This window comes from Mercenaria mercenaria, chromosome 2, assembly GCF_021730395.1.
Source record: "Mercenaria mercenaria strain notata chromosome 2, MADL_Memer_1, whole genome shotgun sequence".
NCBI lineage: Eukaryota > Metazoa > Mollusca > Bivalvia > Venerida > Veneridae > Mercenaria > Mercenaria mercenaria.
Window position 1 is genome coordinate 52,841,931 of NC_069362.1, and position 21,571 is coordinate 52,863,501.

The window sequence follows — 21,571 nt, forward strand, 5'->3', positions numbered from 1 at the left end:
CGGAATGTCGTCTGAATGTTGTGTTTGCTCAGTAACTTGGTCCACTAAGGTAAACCAGAGATAGTTCCTCAAGTAATGATGCTACTTTTCATTAAAAGTTGCATTGAAAGTCAGTTTTTTCAGTGAATTTTGGAAAAAATTGCATATGTCATCGGGTGTAATTAGAATCGTGAACGGACATTCTAAACTTATTTTTGCTTTCCAAATTCATTTAAATTTGTGGGTTTTCTTGTTGAAATTAAGGTACGATCACTAAACAATGGTCTAATTCAAAGTTTGCATGAAGAAATCTTGCAGGGCACTTTTCACATGCTCGGTACTCAGCTGGTCGCTTTAATACAGATAATTTAATAATTGGCGCCTTTTTGACAGTACACAATCAATACCCTTTATCAATTAATCTTAACACTTCACTGATTCTCATTACCTATGTGCACTCGCCGTGACGTAACTTGCTGATAAAGAAAAATCGGCCAAGCATGTCCACAGGTAAAAGGGCGGGATTTAGCAGGAGTGTTTATTTTGAATACAAGTGTTTATCGTGGACATAGTTTTACTGTAGGAAATGAATGATAAGAGGAAAGATTATCAAAAGAAAATGCCTCCGGGTCCCCGAGTGACGCACAAGCAAGTATCATGCCGGGTCCTCTGAGTGTCTTTTGAAAATCTCCCGGGTCCGGACCCGGGGTCCCGGGTCAAATGGAACCCCTGTACTAACTCTGTTATGGATAGCCAGTTACAACTATACCAACACTGCTACCTGTAGCTAGTTATCACTAAACTAACTCTGTTATTGATAGGCAGTTATCACTTTAGTGACTTTATTATGGGTAGTTAGTTATCACTGCATTAATGCTGCTGCTAGAAGCCATTTACCATTATACTGACTCTGCTACTAGAAGCCAGTTATAATTTTACTGAATCTGCTACTGGTAGCCTGTTATCACAATACAGACTCTGCTACTGGTAGCCAGTTATCACTATACTGATTCTGCTACTGGTAGCCAGTTATCACTATACTGACTCTGCTACTGGTAGCCAGTTATCACTATACTGACTCTGCTACTAGAAGCCAGTTATAATTTTACTGACTCTGCTACTGGTAGCCTGTTATCACAATACAGACTCTGCTACTGGTAGCCAGTTATCACTATACTGACTCTACTACTGGTAGCCAGTTATCACTATACTGACTCTGCTACTGGTAGCCAGTTATCACAATACTGACTCTGCTACTAGAAGCCAGTTATAGTTTTACTGACTCTGCTACTGGTAGCCAGTTATCACAATACAGACTCTGCTACTGGTAGCCAGTCATCACTAAACTAACTGTGCTACTGGTAGCCAGTTATCACTTTACTAACTCTGCTATTGATAGCCAGTTATGAGTATACTAACTCTGCTACTGGTAGCCAGTTATCACTATACTGACTCTGCTACTGGTAATCAGTTACCATTATACAGGCTCTGCTACTAGTAGCCAGTCATCACTAAACTAACTGTGCTACTGGTAGCCAGTTATCACTTTACTAACTCTGCTACTGGAAGACAGTTATGACTATACTAACTCTGCTACTGGTAGCCAGTTATCACAATTCTGACACTGCTACTGGTAGCCAGCTATCACAATACAGACTCTGCTTGGGTGATTCCAGTACTCCCGCTTTAACAGCTGTGGGTATTGTTAAATCACCAATTAGGTATGGTGCCTGCCTTTTAATTTTGTCTTTTGGCAGTTTCTGTGATATGCAGGCTCCATAACCACAGATTCCCTCTCTAAATTCCAGTCTGTTTAGTTCTGCCCATTGTTTTCTTGTTTAGGGCAAAGCCAATATTTTATCTGGTGATAATATGCCACTCTTCATGGAACTGCACTTGGTGCATCATTGAAGGTTCCATATGCACTGACATATAAATACATCTGCTGATGTCTCTAAATTATATTCTGGTACTTATAACATGTGTAAATGTTGAGTTCTGCTCAACCCGGGGCTAGAAGGTGTGGATGGTAGCTTGCATTTCATGAACAGGCTCAATCAAACTGTGCCTGCAACATTTTCATTTGTGTTGTGCTGGGCGACTTGTGGTTTTCCACTTTATCTATTCTATTATCTTGAAACTAACAATTCTCTTCAAAACCTGTGCAACACATTTCTAAACTAAACCTGTAAAATTAACACCTCTAGATTTTCTAAACTAAACATCTGAGACCAACATTTCTGAACTAAACATGAAAAAGTAGCTTTTCTGAACTAAACATGTGAAAGTAGCTTTTCTGAACTAAACATGTGAAAGCAGCTTTTCTTAACTGAACATTTGGGACTAATTTTCTGAACTAAACATATGAAAGTAGGTTTTCTAAACTGAACATGTGAAGGTAGCTTTCCTAAACTGAACATATGAGACCAACATTTCTGAACTAAACATGTGAAAGTAGCTTTTCTAAACTGAACCTGTGAAAGTAGCTTTCCTAAACTGAACATATGAGACCAACATTTCTGAAATAAATATGTGAAAGTAGCTTTTCTGAACTAAACATGCGAAATTAGCTTTTCTAAACTGAACATGTTAAAGTAGCTTTTTTAAACTGAACATTTGAGACCAACATTTCTGAACTAAACATATGAAAGTAGCTTTTCTGAACTAAATATGTGAAAGTACCTTTCAGAACTAAACATGTGAAAGTAGTTTTTCTGAACTGAACATGTGAAAGTAGCTTTTCTGAACTGAACATGTGAAAGTAGCTTTTCTGAACTAAACATGTGAAGTAGCTTTTTTGAACTAAACATGTGAAAGTAGCTTTTCTAAACTGAACATGTGAAAGTAGCTTTTCTGAACTGAAAATGAGAAAGCAGCTTTTCTAAACTGAACATGTGAAAGTAGCTTTTCTGAACTGAACATGCGAAAGTAGCTTTTCTGAACTAAACATGTGAAGTAGCTTTTTTGAACTAAACATGTGAAAGTAGCTTTTTTGAACTAAACATGAGAAAGTAGCTTTTCTGAATTGAACATGTGAAAGTAGCTTTTCTGAACTAAACATGAGAAAGCAGCTTTTCTAAACTGAACATGTGAAAGTAGCTTTTCTGAACTGACACTGTGAAAGTAGCTTTTCTGAACTAAACATGTGAAGTAGCTTTTTTGAACTAAAAATGTGAAAGTAGCTTTTTTGAACTAAACATGAGAAAGTAGCTTTTCTGAACTAAACATGAGAAAGCAGCTTTTCTAAACTGAACATGTAAAAGTAGCTTTTCTGAACTGAACATGTGAAAGTAGCTTTTCTCAACTGAACATGTGAAAGTAGCTTTTCTGAACTAAACATGTGAGACCAACATTCTGAACTAAACATGAGAAAGTAGCTTTTCTGAACTAAACATGAGAAAGCAGCTTTTCTAAACTGAAGATTTGAGACCAACATTTCTGAACTAAATATGTGAAAGTAGCTTTTCTTTACTGAACATGCAAATGTAGCTTTTCTGAACTAAACATGTGAAAGTAGCTTTTCTGAACTAAATATGTGAAAGTAGCTTTTCTGAACTAAATATGTGAAAGTACCGTCATTCTACGAATATAAGATGCACATTTTTTTACTGAGATTCTGGTCTCGAAGGACCGATGCGTCCTATATATGGGGATAGAAAAAGACCAAACATTTTCCCGACTCAAAAATTAAGAAAATCGATCTTTGTTCACACCGCGTACCTCTATATTGAAGAGAATTCAAGGGGAGTAAATACCAATGACTCGGGCATAGCTAATAGCCGTATCAGGACCCGACGTCTTAAATTACTTTTGTATAAATGTAAAATTTAAAGCTCACGTAAAATCTTGAGATAAATAAATGCTGTTTCTCATTAAAATATATTTTACAACGCATTCCTGTAACTGATCATTAAGTTTTTAACAAGACCTGTGTAAAATTTTCCCGGCGTGTTTTCATATATTTTGCATCAAAATACTTGAAACTCCATATCAGGTAGCCCGGAAATCAATTATCTAGTTTTCAAACATAATTTTGATAGTTGTCTATAATCCTCTTGTTCATCGAGAAATTCACGCCCGAGGCATTACTTATCTTACACCTACTGTCATAATCTGCAAACAATTAACCGTTTAATCATACCCGGAGGCAATTGTAAACATGTGCATGGAGATTTTAGATGGATCCAATATGAACATAGTCGCTGATCCGTAATGTTCAAAATTATTTGCAAACCAGTCTTAAAATTACGTCATTTTACCGCCACGTGCCAAAGTGTACTTTCGTTTTCACTGGCATCAATATTCATGGAGTGATCAGAGGATGCGGCAGTTTAGTGCTTAAACAGAGTTTATGCTTTTCAATTTAAATACTTGCACAACATGCAAAAACATCGACAATGATTTAGCAAAAACCAGTGAGTTCGTGGAAACTATAGTGAATTTCGGACAAACATAAATTCGGATAAGTGGTAAGTGGGTATAAGCATTTTTCCAGAATTCTCCTATAATCGGCTGATTACGGTAGCTTTTCTGAACTGAACATGTGAAAGTAGCTTTAAGATTGGTTCATAAAGGTAGACTTTGATAAAAGTAAATGATATAACTGAATCAGTGAAACTAAATGTTTTAAAAAGAATTTATGGAATACCACATCTACATTTTGCAAGGATGATCTACATACCGGAGTCTGTGAGACTAGCAATTGTGACCAGCACCATATTACATAAACCATCTTCAGTTTGGTACTGCTGTAAGTATTTGGCAATCACATCTAATGCATCTCCCTCAACAGTTTTCTTCTGGAGCGTCTCTACAATATAGTAACATCATCATTTACAAGTATACAAATTAAACTTTTCTTTCTTTCCATGTATAAACTGGGTCTAACAATAAAAACAAGAGGGTCATTGACCCTAAAGTGCTCACCTGTGTACAAGGCTTCAAGTGTGTTTGTATAAGTACAGAGTTAGATGGCTTCTATGTTAGCCTATATTATATACATGTCACACATACTTTTGAACCTAGGGCAATAATTTGAACAATTATGGTAAACATTACAAATGTGATATCACACGCCAAATATCAAGGCTCTAGCTATTATTGATTCAGAGAAGAAAAGTGACCACACCCCCTGGCAGCCATGTTTTTTGACTAATCGGAAAAATTTGAACAATCTTGGTAGAGGGTTACACAAGAACCATTTGTGAAAAATTAGTTTAAAATCGGGCCATCAGTTTTTCACAAAAAAAAACATTTTTAAAGTTTCAACTATATACATATAGGGAAAAGTGACCATGCCCTCTGGTGGCCATGTTTTTTGACAAATTGGAATAATTTGAACAATCTTGGTAGAGGGTTACACAAGGACCATTTGTGTTAAAATATTTTAAAATCGGTCCATCAGTTTCACACAAGAAGATTTTTAAAGTTTCAACTAAATACATACAGGGAAAAGTGACCACACCCTCTGGCGGCCATGTTTTTTGACAAATCAAAATAATTTGAACAATCTTGGTAGAGGGTCATCACCCTTGTTATCCGATTAATACGAAATGCTGTGATAATTCCAAAATGCTACAAAATGGCCGATCAACGATTTTGAAAATTTCAGGTTTTTCGGTAAGTTGCTGTGGCTTGATAAGAGATTTTAACTACCATCTGATGTTGCAAAAAGGACGAATGGTGATTTGTTTCCATGGAACATAAACTATTTTACTATACTTTTGTAAATACAATCCACAATATGTTAAATAGTTGACAAAATCCATTTAGTTTAGTTTAAAAATTCATAAAAAAATATTAAGAGTTGTTTTTCATGCTTGTAATTCACTGTATATACGGCTCTACCATTTCACTATCTGACATAGTTTACAGTAAGTTGTTTACTTTTGCCTTTTTTATGTCAAAACCGTTTATATTGATCCTTGTGTGAAAAATGGATAATAGCCAAAAATGATCATGGATAATGCCCAGCATGCATTGTCTTTGAAAGTGGATAATAGCCGACATTTTTTTTTTTCATTGGCATCGATTACAAATTGACCAGTTTTGTGTGCGTGGACATGTTTTGGTAAATTACTTTGTAACAACATGATGATATGAACCTGTTAACAATTTTATACTGGTAACAGGCACAGCGTACAATTTGCACCTTCGTGGTATCAAGTCCACATGTGCATAAGTATTATTTTTCCCCGCTGTCCCATTTTACCCCACGGTTTTCATATTCCATATTCTCTCTCCTATCTCTCTCTCTCTCACACACACACTCTTTCTCTCTCACACACACATTTTGCATGAAATGTGAATTAAATATTTTTTTCAGTTCTGAAGATGTACAACTTTAAGTGCTATAGATATGAGACGGAATGATACTCCTTGACTGAAGTAGTGTCCCATTCTATGATTTATTATTAAGAGTTGTGCATTAAAGAATTTTTTTGTTTGATTTTTCCATACATTTGCATTCATTCTCAAGGTACACCTATTTTACAATGATTCTGCTTAGTTTTGGTGCAAAAGATTGAGAAAATATAGAGAAATGACAATTCATTACAGGTCACCCCCATCCCAAAAAATGCGCAAAATTTAGCCCTGTGCAAACAATATTTCCATTTATTTTACCTTATTCGTGGAATTTTCTTTTAAGATCTGTTTAATCGTTACAATGCATGTCATTTACATTCAGAAACATGCTAATTTCAATAATATTTAGACAATTGTAGAGCTAAAATGCGAGAAAAGACATTTATTAGGTCCTAAAACGGACCAAAATAGAGCCACCAGGTCGAAAACTCGATCTAAATTCCAAAAATACAAAAAGTTTAAGAGTTTTCTGCCATTTGTTACCGTTTTACATCATAAAGAATAGATTAATGGCATTTTCATTGATTTTCGAGGAGTTTGAAAAAATACCATGCATTGCCCCTTATAGGCTGAACACCACTAAATCCAGCTGTTCTTTATTTCATATAAAATCCACTTACTTCATAAAGGTTTTTCGACATTTTCTAGCATATCAGATTTTCAGAGACTTATATTCCCATAAAGAACTAGATCGTTACTTTAGGAAAACTGAAAGAAAATGGGGTGTTAACTTTTATATAAGAAAACTACAGTTCGTTAAATACAACCCGCTGATCTTACTACAGTGGACATTGTATTAAGAGACCGCCCGAGGGACTGCTAAAAAGTGGTCTCTTAATGGAGTGGTCTCTTAATGAATTTCAGACAGGTGAAGAGAAAATATATTTTTAACTGTTAATATAACTGTATATATCATGAGCATACATATATGTATATAAATTTCACAAACTGAAAATTATAACTTGATTGTTCGTCAGTTCGACTGTTACAAAGGTTAATTGCATCCAGGCAGGTGTAAAATGTACTTGCATTACACAGGTGAAGAAATACCCGGCAGGAATTTGGTACCAGGTTGCTTAATAGATACTTTTGTTAAATATTTTACCTGTCGGGACTCCATTAAAGTGGTCGCTGGTCGTTTAATAAAAAAGTCGTTTAATGGAATAAATGTATGTACTGAAAACGTTTCGGGAGGGATTTTGACCGGTCGTTTAATACAAAAATCGCTTAATACAGGTGGTCGCAAGTACAATGTCGACTGTACTTTTCGCTTCTTTCAATTTCTCTTTTCGAGACATTAAATTCTTACGCCGCCATTTTTACCTAGCATGCGATAGGAACATGCCAATTTCAATAGAATGCAAAGTGAAACGTGGTAGGGTAAAATTAAGCACGTTGCTGTCAAGAAAATGAGCGAGGAAAGGAAAACATATCAGTACTATTTATATTTGGACTACTTGTGACTAGACCAGCGGAGGCTTACATTCTATAGTGATCAGCCTAAATATCGTGAACTTGTACTAGATGAAGCTACTGGAAAATATTTGATACAGGACAAACGTGCTACCTGGCTTGGTTCCAAAAACATTAAAGTTGAAAAGTAAAAAAACTACAGTAAGGTATGGATTACTTTTTGTGTCAACTGATGATGATGTTGTAACGCAAATAAGAACACCTATGAAAACTACAAGAGATTCAGCTGTAGGGAAAGCCAAAGTATCAATGTAGTTATTGTGAATGGTATGAAGACACTTTGCAAGAAATTATTTCACACTGTTGTAAGATCCATGAAGATAGTGTTTTAAAATATCGTGAATATGTGTCGAATGAGAATAGGCGTGGATATCAATCTAAACTGCATGAAGGAATAACACCAAAAAATATTCGCTGGTAGTGAAATAATTGTCAAAAACAATTTGGTGTTGATTTGTGAACTGAATATCAGTAATTAAAGATGTGTACAAGTTTCATGAAGACTGAACCTGGTATACTAGTTGACAAGCAATTATTTACAAAGAGCAATTTTTTGCGTGGTAAAAACTGAAACAAACCAAAACAGTTACATTCTGTTAAAAGTGCGACGAATATCAAAGATATAGACATTTACCCTTTTGATAAAATGTTTCAGGAACATCTGGTACTATGTGTATAATACATTACCTTGGGCATGCTACAGTAACAAGTTACCACATTTCATGCGTATATTTCTTCAATATACAACATTCTACCTTAAGAACAGGATATGCAAAATTTCAAACTACAATGATGGCTATTATCCATATAACATTTCGGGCTTTATCTTCGAAATTTCTATGAACACTTTGGTCAGTATCCATCGACTAGTACAAATGCTTATATATTCGTCAATTTAGGTTATTTGATATAAAATAAAGACTTCTGAACATGTTCATATCATTGTTTATATAATAACTGAAAAATACAAAATAATATTCATTACCGAAAGTCCATTAAATGAGGTTGACAACGCTTTAAATCGCCAAACTCGTTCTCAAAAGCAAAATGTAAACATTAAGTCTTTCCAGAGTGAACAAAATGTCCCATATGCAAATTGTTTAGTGCAAATGGCACAGCTTCTAAACCATGCTGAACCAGTTATAATACTTTAAACGATCAGAATGAGTAATTAGAAAATAATAAATTGGAAAAACAATGTCCTTACCAAGTCTGACTGTTTCATCCAGTTTGTAGCATTTTGGAATTATCACCGCATTTCATATTATCCGGATAACAAGACTGGTCATAGAAGGACCATTTGTGTTAAATTATTCTAAAATCGGACAAGCAGTTTCATACAAGAACATTTTTAAAGTTTCCACTATATTCATATAGGGAAAAGTGACCATGCCCTCTGGCAGCCATGTTTTTTGACGAATCAGTATAATTTGAACAATCTTGGTAGAGGGTCACACAAGGACCATTTGTATGAAATTATTCTAAAATTGGGCTAGCAGTTTAGTACAAGAAGATTTTTAAAGTTTCCACTATATACATATAGAGAAAAGTGACCACGCCCTCTGGCGGCCATGTTTTTTGACAAATCAAAATAATTTGAACAATCTTGGTAGAGGGTTACACAAGGACCATTTGTGTAGAATTATTCTATAATCGGACAAGCAGTTTCATACAAGAAGATTTTTAAAGTTTCCTCTATATACATATAGGGAAAAGTGACCACGCCATCTGGCGGCCATGTCTTTTGACAAATCGGTGTAATTTGAACAATCTTGGTAGAGGGTAGCATAAGGACCATTTTTGTGAAATTATTTCCAAATTGGACCAAGACGGTTTAGGAGGAGATGTCGTTTGAAGTTTTTTCTATTTTTAGCTCTTGCAAGCCCCTATCTGCAACCAAGCGGAACCGTTTGAACAACTTTGGTAGAGGACCGCCCAAGGAACATCATGGCCAAGTTTCATCAAAATCCATTCAGTTGTTTTGGAGGAGATGTCGTTTAAACACAAATGTTGACGACGGACGACTTGACGCACGGACGACGGACACAGCGTGATCACAATACTTCACCATGAGCACTTCGTGCTCAGGTGAGCTAACAAGTAGACATGTTGGCACATAAACCAGTAATTATCACCTTGTACAAGAAGAAAATATTGATGTTGTTCATTAATCTTTATAACTACTAATATTTCATGAAGTAAATAAATAAAATAAGATCCAGGAATTATCAGAGTAATGGGAAACACATACACAACAGTTCCTGGAGGCAGCTAATTTATTGCAGTATTTATTTAAGGATGTGCTGTGTGAGACAGGCTTTTGTACCAAGCAATAATCAGTTTAACATTATCATTTACATTACAGGCCCAAATACAAACTAAGTAGTTACATCTTTTTTTTCATATTAAATGCCCGCTTGTTAGAATATTTCTGAAATCAAGTTTTTGATAAGACTCATCTTTCAAAACTTGGTCCACACAATAGAATAACTGAAACTGGTTGGTTGCATGGGTGGTACCAGGAGTTAAGGGTTGGATTTGTAGCATTTTTTGACAGTTGGTTATCTGAAATTGTTTAAGTTGTTAAGGCTTGTTGTCTGGCCTCTCAGTTGCAAAAGGTTGGACGTTTTTTGTTTTACACTGCACAAGCAACCCTAGAAGCTGTGTCATTATAATAGAACTGACACAGGGATGAACAGAGCAACCTTGACCTCAGCGGCATAAAATACAATCACAAGCTAGGTCTTTACTTAAGCATGTTATATATCATGTTTGGCCACAATATATTGTTATTGCTCAAAAACTGTTTTTTTTCTATTTCTGGTAACAGTGAAATTGAAATAATCCCGAGCTGCCCCAAATGCAATCAAAAACAACAGCTGTCTAATGACAGCACACTGGACTATTTGAAGCCCTTCCACATATTGCTAGCTTACATACAAAAGCTTTAGCAAACTTTTCTAAGTTGAAAAATGGGCCATAATTTTGCTACAATGTAAGCCAGTATTATGAAACTTGCATGTGAGGTCATCCCAAGATGCCAAAGGTGTGTGGAGAATCTGAAAACATTTAGTCAAGTAATTGAGAAACGTGCTTTCAAAAATTTCTATGTGAAAAAAAGGTCATAACTTTGATAAAATGAAAGCTAGAGTTACGTAACGTGAAACATGAGACCATCTCATGTTGCAGAAGTCATGTATTAAGTTCGCAAGCATTTGGCCAAGTACCTTTTGAAAAACCTGCTTACATGCAAAACTTTAACCTGAAAGTCTATGTTAAAAAGGGGCATAATTTTGACAAAATGAAAGCTAAAGTTATGTGACTTGTCCTGGAAGGTCATCTAATAATGCGAAAGACATGTGTGAAGTTTGAAAGCATTTGGCTCAGTAGTTGTTAAGAAACATGCTTACATGCAAAACTGTCCTGATGCGGATGCAGACAAAATGGTGATTACAAAAGCTCTTGAAAAATTTCAAATAGTTGAGCTAAAAAAACAGTAAGGATATTGATCCAGTTGGAATAGCCATGTTCCCAGGACGCAGTCTTTCAAAACAAAATCACACAGCAGTCAATGTATAACAAACATACAACAAGGATAAAACACACATATTTTAAGAAACATATTGAAGTACAGCTTTGGAATGGTGGTAGACACCACTGGGGAGCTTAAACCGGTTCACTGCATGCAAACACTCACTCCTTATCCCCACTATGTTCCAAAGTTACACGGCAGTATAATTAAAGGTTATCCATCAAGAATCCCTTACAAATGTATTGGTAATTAACCCATACCCTGCTAAACTTCTATAATTAACTTGTCCATCTTTCAATTTGGACAGTACCATTTACTCTTAAAAGGGGTGCTCACCAAAAAGATACTAACTGAATAGCGAACAGTGCAGACTATGATCAGACTGCACACGGATGTGCAGGCTGATCTTGGTCTGCACTGGTCACAAAGGCAGAGTCACTTGCCGCCAGCACTGGTCACAAAGGCAGAGTCACTTGCCGCCAGCACTGGTCACAAAGGCAGAGTCACTTGCCGCCAGCACTGGTCACAAAGGCAGAGTCACTTGCTGCCAGCACTGGTCACAAAGGCAGAGTCACTTGCCACCAGCACTAGTCACAAAGGCAGAGTCACTTGCCGCCAGCAGGCTGATCTTGGTCTGCACTGGTCACAAAGGCAGAGTTACTTGCCGCCAGCAGGCTAAGGGTTAAAGGCATAACAAATATGTAAAATGAAAAATGTTTTTTCTTAGAAAACACTGGATCAGTGACCTCAGTGTGCCTCACCATATCCACATCACTGTATGATACTAATTAGAGGAGAAAGAAAAAAAAACTAAATTTTTTTCCTTCCATCACTGAAATAATGTTGGAAGTAAATGAACAGAAACACCTGACTTCAGGCTGAGGTAACATAAATCTTGTAATACCCGTTACATTTTTTCAATTTCAGAATATTGTTTTTATTACCTGCGGCCTGAAGGCCGCAGGTATATTGGAATGCAACAAGTAGTATAGCACATGGGGACTGGGTGATTTCACGTGACTTTTTACCGATATGCGATTGGCTTATCGCATTTATGGAACGCCGTTTTTGCAATATAGCTAGCACTCTATATGATATATAGTGAAATGTTTGTGACCTGAATTCCTCATTCATTATTTCATATAATTTATTCAAACTTTCAGCAATGATCAATATTGATACCTTGTTGTGCATAAGGGTTTATATATTAATTGCTCTTCAGTTTCCTAGATTATGGTCCTGTGTTGTCAAGCAAGTCCAGGTGAAGGCATGAATTACATTTGTGAAAGCTCTAGTAAAGTATTCCAATAGCCAAGGAATGCGACCAGTTGAGCTAAAAGTTATGTTATACATGAAAGGGAAATATAGTTATTTTTGCTCAAAACAATAACTTTCAGAATTAAGAAATACATAGTTCATATAACTACTTGTACATCATGTAGAATGGAGTAATATTTCTTACATTAAAGCGTAATGGTATATTAAAAAACAAAACAAGTACGTTATTCACCCATAAGTTATTATCAACAATTTTTGGTCTGTATAACTTCTGGCCACAGGAAATCTTGCGACTTGTTTATGTATTTACTTGAGGGTGTTCAGCTACTGATACATTTGTGGAGAACAGACAATACATCTCATTATCCAATCCTACACCACTAAGTTAATTAACTTCTCTCTCACTGAAACTTGGCACTCATGCAAATTCTCTCTGTGTAGTGTTTTACCTGATTTTATTCTTTTATCCCATTAACATAGGAAGCTATCAGTATCTCAAGTGCAAAATTCACCTTGATACTTTCATAAAATGACAGGTTATAATCACGAGTCTTTTAAAACTAGAAAAAGTAAGTAACAAATCTGACAATGACATTTTGCCCTTGTTTCTGGACAAGTTTGGTGAAGATCCATCTGCCAGCTTATGACAGAAAGTCATTTAACAGAGTTTCTGTTTTTACCTAAGTGCAGACAAGCATAACCATTTGCATAATTTTGAAAAAGGTCCATCAAAGGATACTTTTGACCAAGTTTGGTACACACCCAAGTAGCTGTTTATGAGAAAACGCAACTTTCTTATATTTCTACTTCTGACTGCCCCTGGGTTCTGTCAAGTGGTATCATTTAAAAAACTTGAGAAAATCCCAAGTTTGTTGAAGATACATCAATCAGTTCATGAAAAGTTGTTTAGAGATTTTTTTCTGTTTTTATAACATTAACGAAACTATCTAAGGGTTCATTACTTAGTAATTTAAATTATTTTTGTATTAATCTTTGGGTATTTATTTCACCTTTAAAGTATATTGTTTAGCAGCAATTACTTTCATATTTGTCCTTAAATACTTTAGTGAAACATTGTAATTTATTTGGATTGTTGTTACTTTAAAGCAGAGAGTCACAAAATACACTTACATTTATTGTAGCAACATGAACCTAATGTTTTTACCCTTTTGATCATTTAGTCTAAAGTTATGCTTTGTCCTCTTTATCAATAATTTTCACTACTATTCATTAAGATCAATCTTGAAAGATTAGTTTAAGGCAGTATAATATATTTTGGTAAGTTTTGAAATTTAAAATCAGTATCCATGTTTTAATTAAAGGGTTGTGCCATCCTGATGTGTCAGTAATTCTGACATAATATATTGTAGTTTATCTCTAGTAAATTCCTAGACTAGACTGGTCACAGTCCTTACATTTGCCAGTCATAGTCTCTTCTCAATTTTATGTTAAATTACTTCCCTTCATAGTTATAACATGGTTACCTTTTCCTGCTGCCGAATGTACAGTCAGATATTCAACAGGGAGCAATCTATAAACAGGGAGCTATCTATAAATGAAAGATATCTGACTAGGAAATACGTTAGTATATAAAACTAGAGTTGTCACAGGAGTGACGAATTATACCCCCCACAATATGGCCTTGTCACAGAACTAAGCCAACGTCAAAGCTGAACTTGCTTGACCTTTGACCTACTGACCTCAAAATCAATAGAGGTCATATGCTGGTCATGATCAACCTCCCTATAAAGTTTCATGATCCTCGGCCCAAGCATTCTCAAGTTATTGTCCGGAAAAGATTTAAATGACCTTTGACCTTTGGAACCCAAAATAATTATGGTCATCTGCTGGTCATGACCAACCTCCCTATTAAATTTCAGGATCCTAGTCCCAAACATTGTGAAGTTGTTGTCCGAAAACCGTTTAAGTGTTCCGGGTCACTGTGACCTTGACCTGTGACCTGCTGACCTCAAAATCATTAGGGGTCATCTGCTGGTCATAACCAACCTCGTTATCAATTTTCATGATCCTAGGCCCAAACATTCTCAAGTTATCATCCGGAAACCTTTTAACTGTTTCGTGTTATTGTGACCTTGACCTTTGACCTACTAATCTCAAAGTCAAATATGACCTGTATTGAATAATGTTACACCTGTGTACAAAAATTTAAGATCCTAGACCCAAGCGTTCTCAAGTTATCATCTTGAAACCGTTTAACTGTTCCGAGTCACTGCGAACTTGACCTTTGACCTACAGACCTCAAAGTCGAACTTGACCTGTATTTCATGATGTTACACCTGTGTACCAAAAATTATGATCCTAGGCCCAAGTGTTCTCAAGTTATCATTCGGAAACCATTTAACTGTTCCGAGTCACTGTGACCTTGACCTTTGACCTACAGACCCCAAAGTCGAACTTGACCTGTATTTCATGATGTTACACCTGTGTACCAAAATATATGATCATAGGCCCAAGCGTTCTCAAGTTATTATCCGGAAACCGTTTAACTGTTCAGGGTCACTGTGACCTTGACCTTTGACCTATTGACCCCAAATTCGAACTTGACCTGTATTTTCTGATGTTACATCTGTGTTCCAAAAATTATTTAAATCAGTCAAGGCTTTCATGAGTTATCATCCGGAAACCACAAAAACCAACAGACCGACCGACCGACCGACCGACCGACCGCCAAGCTCACTCCTATATACCCCCACAAACTTCGTTTTGTGGGGGTATAAAAACTTATTATCAGACTAGTAGCTAGTCTAATTCCTAGACCACTGCTTCCAAGCAAGCTAACATACTGAATAAACAGATCTGCTAGATGTTTCCACTGGTGTCAGGATATTAATTGTTTTACAAAGAGTTCAGTGGCATGTAGATATTTGACCTTTAAACTAGGTGTCTTGCACATGACACATCATTTTGTTATGAGCAATAAATGTGCCCAGTAAAATCAAAATTCTTTGATGGATGGCAGTTATTGACCAGACATGAAAATAAGACCTATTAATCTTTGACCTCCAAATGTGATGTTGACCTTTGAGCTATGGGACTGGGTTTGTGTGCCAAACATTGTCTGATTATTGGGAACATTTGTGACAAGTAAAATCAAAATCAATTGATAGATGAGTTAGGGATCAGAAAAAATGTGATGGACATGACTGACGGATGAGTGCAAACCTATAGTCCCTAAAACTGATTTCAACAAGTAGGAGTGGGTAACAAATTTATTGCTTTGGTATAAGTGACACCAACACAATTTTGGTCATATGAAGACTCTCCAGCTTTTAAAGATGAAGATTTAAGGTGCCACATAGTGCATTATTTCCATCACTGCTGACATCTTATTAGAATCACCAACCTTTTGTAAGTCAGCTAGATGTCACTTTGGAAGGTTCCTACCCACTGATCTATGTCATATTTTAAAGCTAGCCACATCCAAATACATTTACATTGACAACAATATATAACTCACCACTGCTCTTTGTCAGACTTTAAAGTTAGCCATATTCATTGACATCTATCTGGACATCAATACATAACTCACCACTGTTCTATGTCAGACTTCAAAGGTTGCCACATACATTGGCATCTACTGTGACATCAGTATATAACTCACAACTGCTCTATGTCAGACTTCAAAGGTTGGGACATACATTGGCATCTACTGTGACATCAGTATATAACTCACAACTGCTCTATGTCAGACTTCAAAGGTTGCCACATACATTGGCATCTACTGTGACATCAGTATATAACTCACAACTGCTCTATGTCAGACTTAAGGTTGCAACATTCATTTAAAATATACTGTGACATCAGTATATAACACACAACTGCTCTATGTCAGACTTCAAAGGTTGCCACATACATTGGCATTTACTGTGACATCAGTATATAACTCACAACTGCTCTATGTCAGACTTCAAAGGTTGGGACACATATCATGTGCATCAAAACTGTACAACAAGGTTAATATATCTACACATCAGCTAGCTCTATGTCAGACTTCAAAGGTTGCTACATACATTGGCATCTACTGTGACATCAGTATATAACTCACAACTGCTCTATGTCAGACTTCAAAGGTTGCCACATACATTGGCATCTACTGTGACATCAATATATAACTCACAACTGCTCTATGTCAGACTTCAAAGGTTGGGACATACATTGGCATCTACTGTGACATCAGTATATAACTCACAACTGCTCTATGTCAGACTTCAAAGGTTGCTACATACATTGGCATCTACTGTGACATCAATATATAACTCACAACTGCTCTATGTCAGACTTCAAAGGTTGGGACATACATTGGCATCTACTGTGACATAAGTATATAACTCACAACTGCTCTATGTCAGGCTTCAAAGGTTGCCACATACATTGGCATCTACTGTGACATCAATATATAACTCACAACTGCTCTAAGACAGACTTCAAAGGTTGGGACATACATTGGCATCTACTGTGACATTAGTATATATCACACAACTGCTCTATGTCAGACTTCAAAGGCTGCCACATACACTGGCATCTACTGTGACATCAGTATATAACTCACAACTGCTCTATGTCAGACTTCAAAGGTTGCCACATACACTGGCATCTACTGTGACATCAGTATATAACTCACCATTGCTCTATGTCAGACTTCAAAGGTTGCCACATACACTGGCATCTACTGTGACATCAGTATATATCACACAACTGCTCTATGTCAGACTTCAAAGGTTGCCACATACATTGGCATCTACTGTGACATCAGTATATAACTCACAACTGCTCTATGTCAGACTTCAAAGGTTGCCACATACATTAGCATCTACTGTGACATCAGTATATAACTCACAACTGCTCTATGTCAGACTTCAAAGGTTGCCACATACACTGGCATCTACTGTGACATCAGTATATATCTAATAACAGCTGCCCTACTGTAAAAGCAGAAATTTTCGCGAGGGTTTAATTTTCGCCTTATTCACGAGGCCCTACATCTCGCGGAAATTAATACTCGCATAAATATTTACCATAAGTATAATTCAAATTAAAGTAGGACACCATTTTAACAATTTCGCGAATATTAAACCTTGTGAACATACTCAAAATTTCAAATTCGCGAAATTTTGACCAAGCAAAAATATGTGCTTTTACAGTATATCAGACTTTAAGGTTCCACATACACTGGCATCTACTGTGACATCAGTATATAACTCACCATTGCTCTATGTCAGGCTTCAAAGGCTGCCACATACATTGGCATCTACTGTGACATCAGTATATAACTCACAACTGCTCTATGTCAGACTTCAAAGGTTGCCACATTCATTGACATCTACTGTGACATCAGTATATAACTCACCACTGTTCTATGTCAGACTTTAACGGTTGCCACATCCATTGGCATCTACTGTGATATCAATATATAACTCACAACTGCTCTATGTCAGACTTCAAAGGTTGCCACATTCATTGACATCTACTGTGATATCAATATATAACTCACCACTGTTCTATGTCAGACTTTAACGGTTGTCACATTCACTGACATCACTGTGACATCAATATATAACACACCACAGCTCTATGTCATTTTTCAAAAGTAGCAACATTCATAGAAATCTAACTTGACAGCATATACAGTGCCTTCAGAATGTCTAGAGACAAATATGAAATAATTACATAGTTCCAATTTAAAGGTAGCCAAAATACATTATATAACTCACCATTGCTCTATGTCAGACTTCAAATGTAGTCTCATTACAATATGTATCTCGCAACTGCTCTATATGTAGTGATTTCTCTACGTCAAACTTAAAGTGTAACCTCATTACAATCTATAACTCACCATTGCTCTATGTCAGACTTCAAATGTAGTGTCATTATGATATATACTAGTAACTCAACACCCCTCTATGTATGTAGCAACTTTGCTATATTTAACGCTCCACTGCCTTATGTCAGACTTCAAAAGTAGCTTTATCAATCATAAATCTCTACTGCTCTATGTAGGACTCATCACAATATACTAGCGCTGCTTTTGAGAAAAGCGCATGTCTCCCACAACTGCCTAATCATCTGAATAGTAATTGGTTCAGAAAAGTACACTTCAGGTGTAAGTTTTGGTTCAGTAATTTAAAGGGCCACGCAGTTCAGTAAGTTCAAAGTGGACTTGGATGAGTGGTTCAGTAAGTTTTGGTTTAATGATTCAAAGTGGTTTGGATGAGTGGTCCGGATCAGTAATTCAAGGGCCATAATTCCGAAGTGCCCAGGCTGATTTGGCTAGTTATCAAACTTGGACGAGGACTTATTGGCAAACATAATTTGTTCAAGTTTGGTGAAGATCGGATGAGAAATGTTCCACTTAAGAGTGCCAACAAGATTTGTGACAGACGGATGGACAGACAGACAGGAGTAAATCAATACGTCTCCCACCACACATAACTCACCATTGCTCCATGTCAGACTTCAAATGTAGCCTCTTTACAATATATAACTCACCACTGCTCTTGTGTAAGATTTCAAATGTTGTCTCCCTATAAAATATACCAGTAACTCATCACTGCTCTATGTCCGTGGTATATTTAACTCACCATTGCTATTGGTAAGATTGAGAAGGAAGCCACATGCAATTGTCCTCAGCCTGTCTGCTTCACACTTGGTGTTAGATAAAAGAGACCGTAATAGCCGTAGCAGTATGCATATACCATCATTATCATCCACTATCCTTCGACCAATGTCTGAAAAACATCATTTCAAAATAACAAGAGGGTCATGATAAACATGGCCTTGGAATCATTGAGATACACATTCTGACCAAGTTTCATAAAGACAGGGCCATAAATGCGGCCTCTACAGTGTTAACAAGCTTTTCCTTTGATTTGAGTTGTGACCTAGTTTTTGACCCCACATGACCCAAGATAAATATTCTTACAAAGTTTCATGAAGATAGGTCATAAATGTGGTCTCTAGGGTGTTAACAAGCTTTTCCTTTTATTTAACCTGGTGACCTAGTTTTTGATCCCACATGAACCAGTTTATAACTTGGCTTAGAGATCATCAAGTTAAACATTCTGTGCAAGTTTGTATAAAGCATAAATGAAACATCTGTATGGCTTAAAGGGCCAAAATAGAAAATTGTGCCCCTTTCAGAGGCATTAACTCTAGAACCCATAAAGGTTGATAGCCGGTTTTCGAAAGGAACTGAGATCTTATTGTGACTTATGTTGTGTGTAAGTGTGGTTAAAATTGAATGTAAAATGTCACTTCTATCGTGTTCACAAAGTAAAAATTAACAAATTTTGGCTCTTTCAGGGGTCAATCAGGGGCTGTAACTCCAGAACCTATGATTGGATCTGACGGATTCCTCGTGGAATCCCAGATCTATTGTTGTTAAAGATATTTTGCAAGTTTGTATCAAATCAAACCATAAATGAAGTCTCTATGGCTGCAAAAGCCAAAATAGCAAATTTTGGCCCTTTAAGGGGCCATAACTCTGGAACTCATGATGGGATCTGGCCAGTTTTCAAAAAGAACCAAGATATGCGAATACAAGTTGTGTGCAAGTTCGATTGAAATTGATTACAAAATGTGGATGGACGGACTGACGACGGGCGTTCACAAATATGTGACACTATGTCACTATGTGACAAGTGAGCTAAAAAGAAGAAAGTAAGTCAGTAGGTCATGGTCAAGGGACCATGTAATCGCTAAGGGTCATCAACTGGTTACTACTGAAATATGTTAGAACATTATCTAAGTTTTTTCCAACGTAACTATTCATATTTGAAACAAATAAAGGGCCATAACTTCATGAAAAATCATTAAAATGGAATGTGCTTCGCACATGCACAACTACACTTGGTACCGCTGATAATAATAACAAGGTTTGATAACAGTCTGGCATACAATGGCAGAGCAATAGCGTAGACAACTTTTTTTTATATACATATGAAGAAAAAATTTATAAAGGGCCAAAAATATGCTTTGCACATGCACAACTTGACTTGGTACCAATGATAATAAAAGGTTTGATAAAAGTCTGGCATATAAGGACCGAGAAATAGTGCGGACAAATTTTGTCCATATATGTATAAAGAAAAAATTAATAAACTGCTAAATCATCAAATGGAACCCGCTTCACACATGCACAACTAGGCTTAGTACTGATAATAATTACAAGGTTTGATGGAAATCTGGCAAATAATTGCTGAGAAATAGCGTGGATAAATTCCGTCTACAGACGGATGGATGGACAGACCAACAGATGGATGGACTGGAATCCAATACAGCCTGCAGATACTAGTATCTGGGTGGTATAGCAAGAAAATACGCAATTATAACCAACTTTACCGTATATTATCATAGGTTCGGTACCGTATCTGCTTTTAGACCCAAGCGAAAGCACTCTGCTATAGGTGCAAATAATGTAAACACCAGACAGCTGACAATAACTGTCTGATTTTCGGGGATACTTATGTGCTATCAAACTGGGAAAAAATGTATGAAGCTCTACTTTGGTGTATATTACGCACCCTGTTGTGAAAATGAAAAAAATCGTAAAAAAAGTGCATAACAGATTTAAATGTTTACAATAGTCTAGCTAACTAGGAACCATCTAGGAATTAAATAACAGGTATCATGTATGATAAAATAACTGACTGAGATGGCAGAGGCATTATCTAGAGGAAAAATATTGTCAATTTACAGATATGTCTATCTCAGAAATATTATTGCTTTTACATATAAACATACCATTGGTTGATCAATGGAGGGGAATAAAAAAACTCAGACATTTTCAATGAAACTATTTACATCCAACTAATTTATGTACTTCTGTCTGTCTTCAACACTGATAGATTTTTTCTTTATTATCTTATTGCTACCTGCACTTCTAAATATCTGGCAAGTTGGCATTTTTATGGTAACAAATCGCAT

General features: G+C 36.2%; 1 protein-coding gene across 2 annotated transcripts in view; it reads right to left on the minus strand.

The window, feature by feature from the left end:
- LOC128555127 (rap1 GTPase-GDP dissociation stimulator 1-like) overlaps window positions 1-21,571 on the minus strand; it is a 139,169-nt gene that overhangs the window by 64,042 nt on the left and 53,556 nt on the right. For both annotated transcript variants that reach the window (XM_053536634.1, XM_053536635.1), the window contains 2 exons: window positions 19,228-19,374; window positions 4,661-4,789 (listed from right to left, as the gene is read on the minus strand). In XM_053536634.1, coding sequence (XP_053392609.1) covers window positions 4,661-4,789; window positions 19,228-19,374 — 276 coding nt within the window. The remainder of the gene's footprint in view (window positions 1-4,660; window positions 4,790-19,227; window positions 19,375-21,571) is intronic.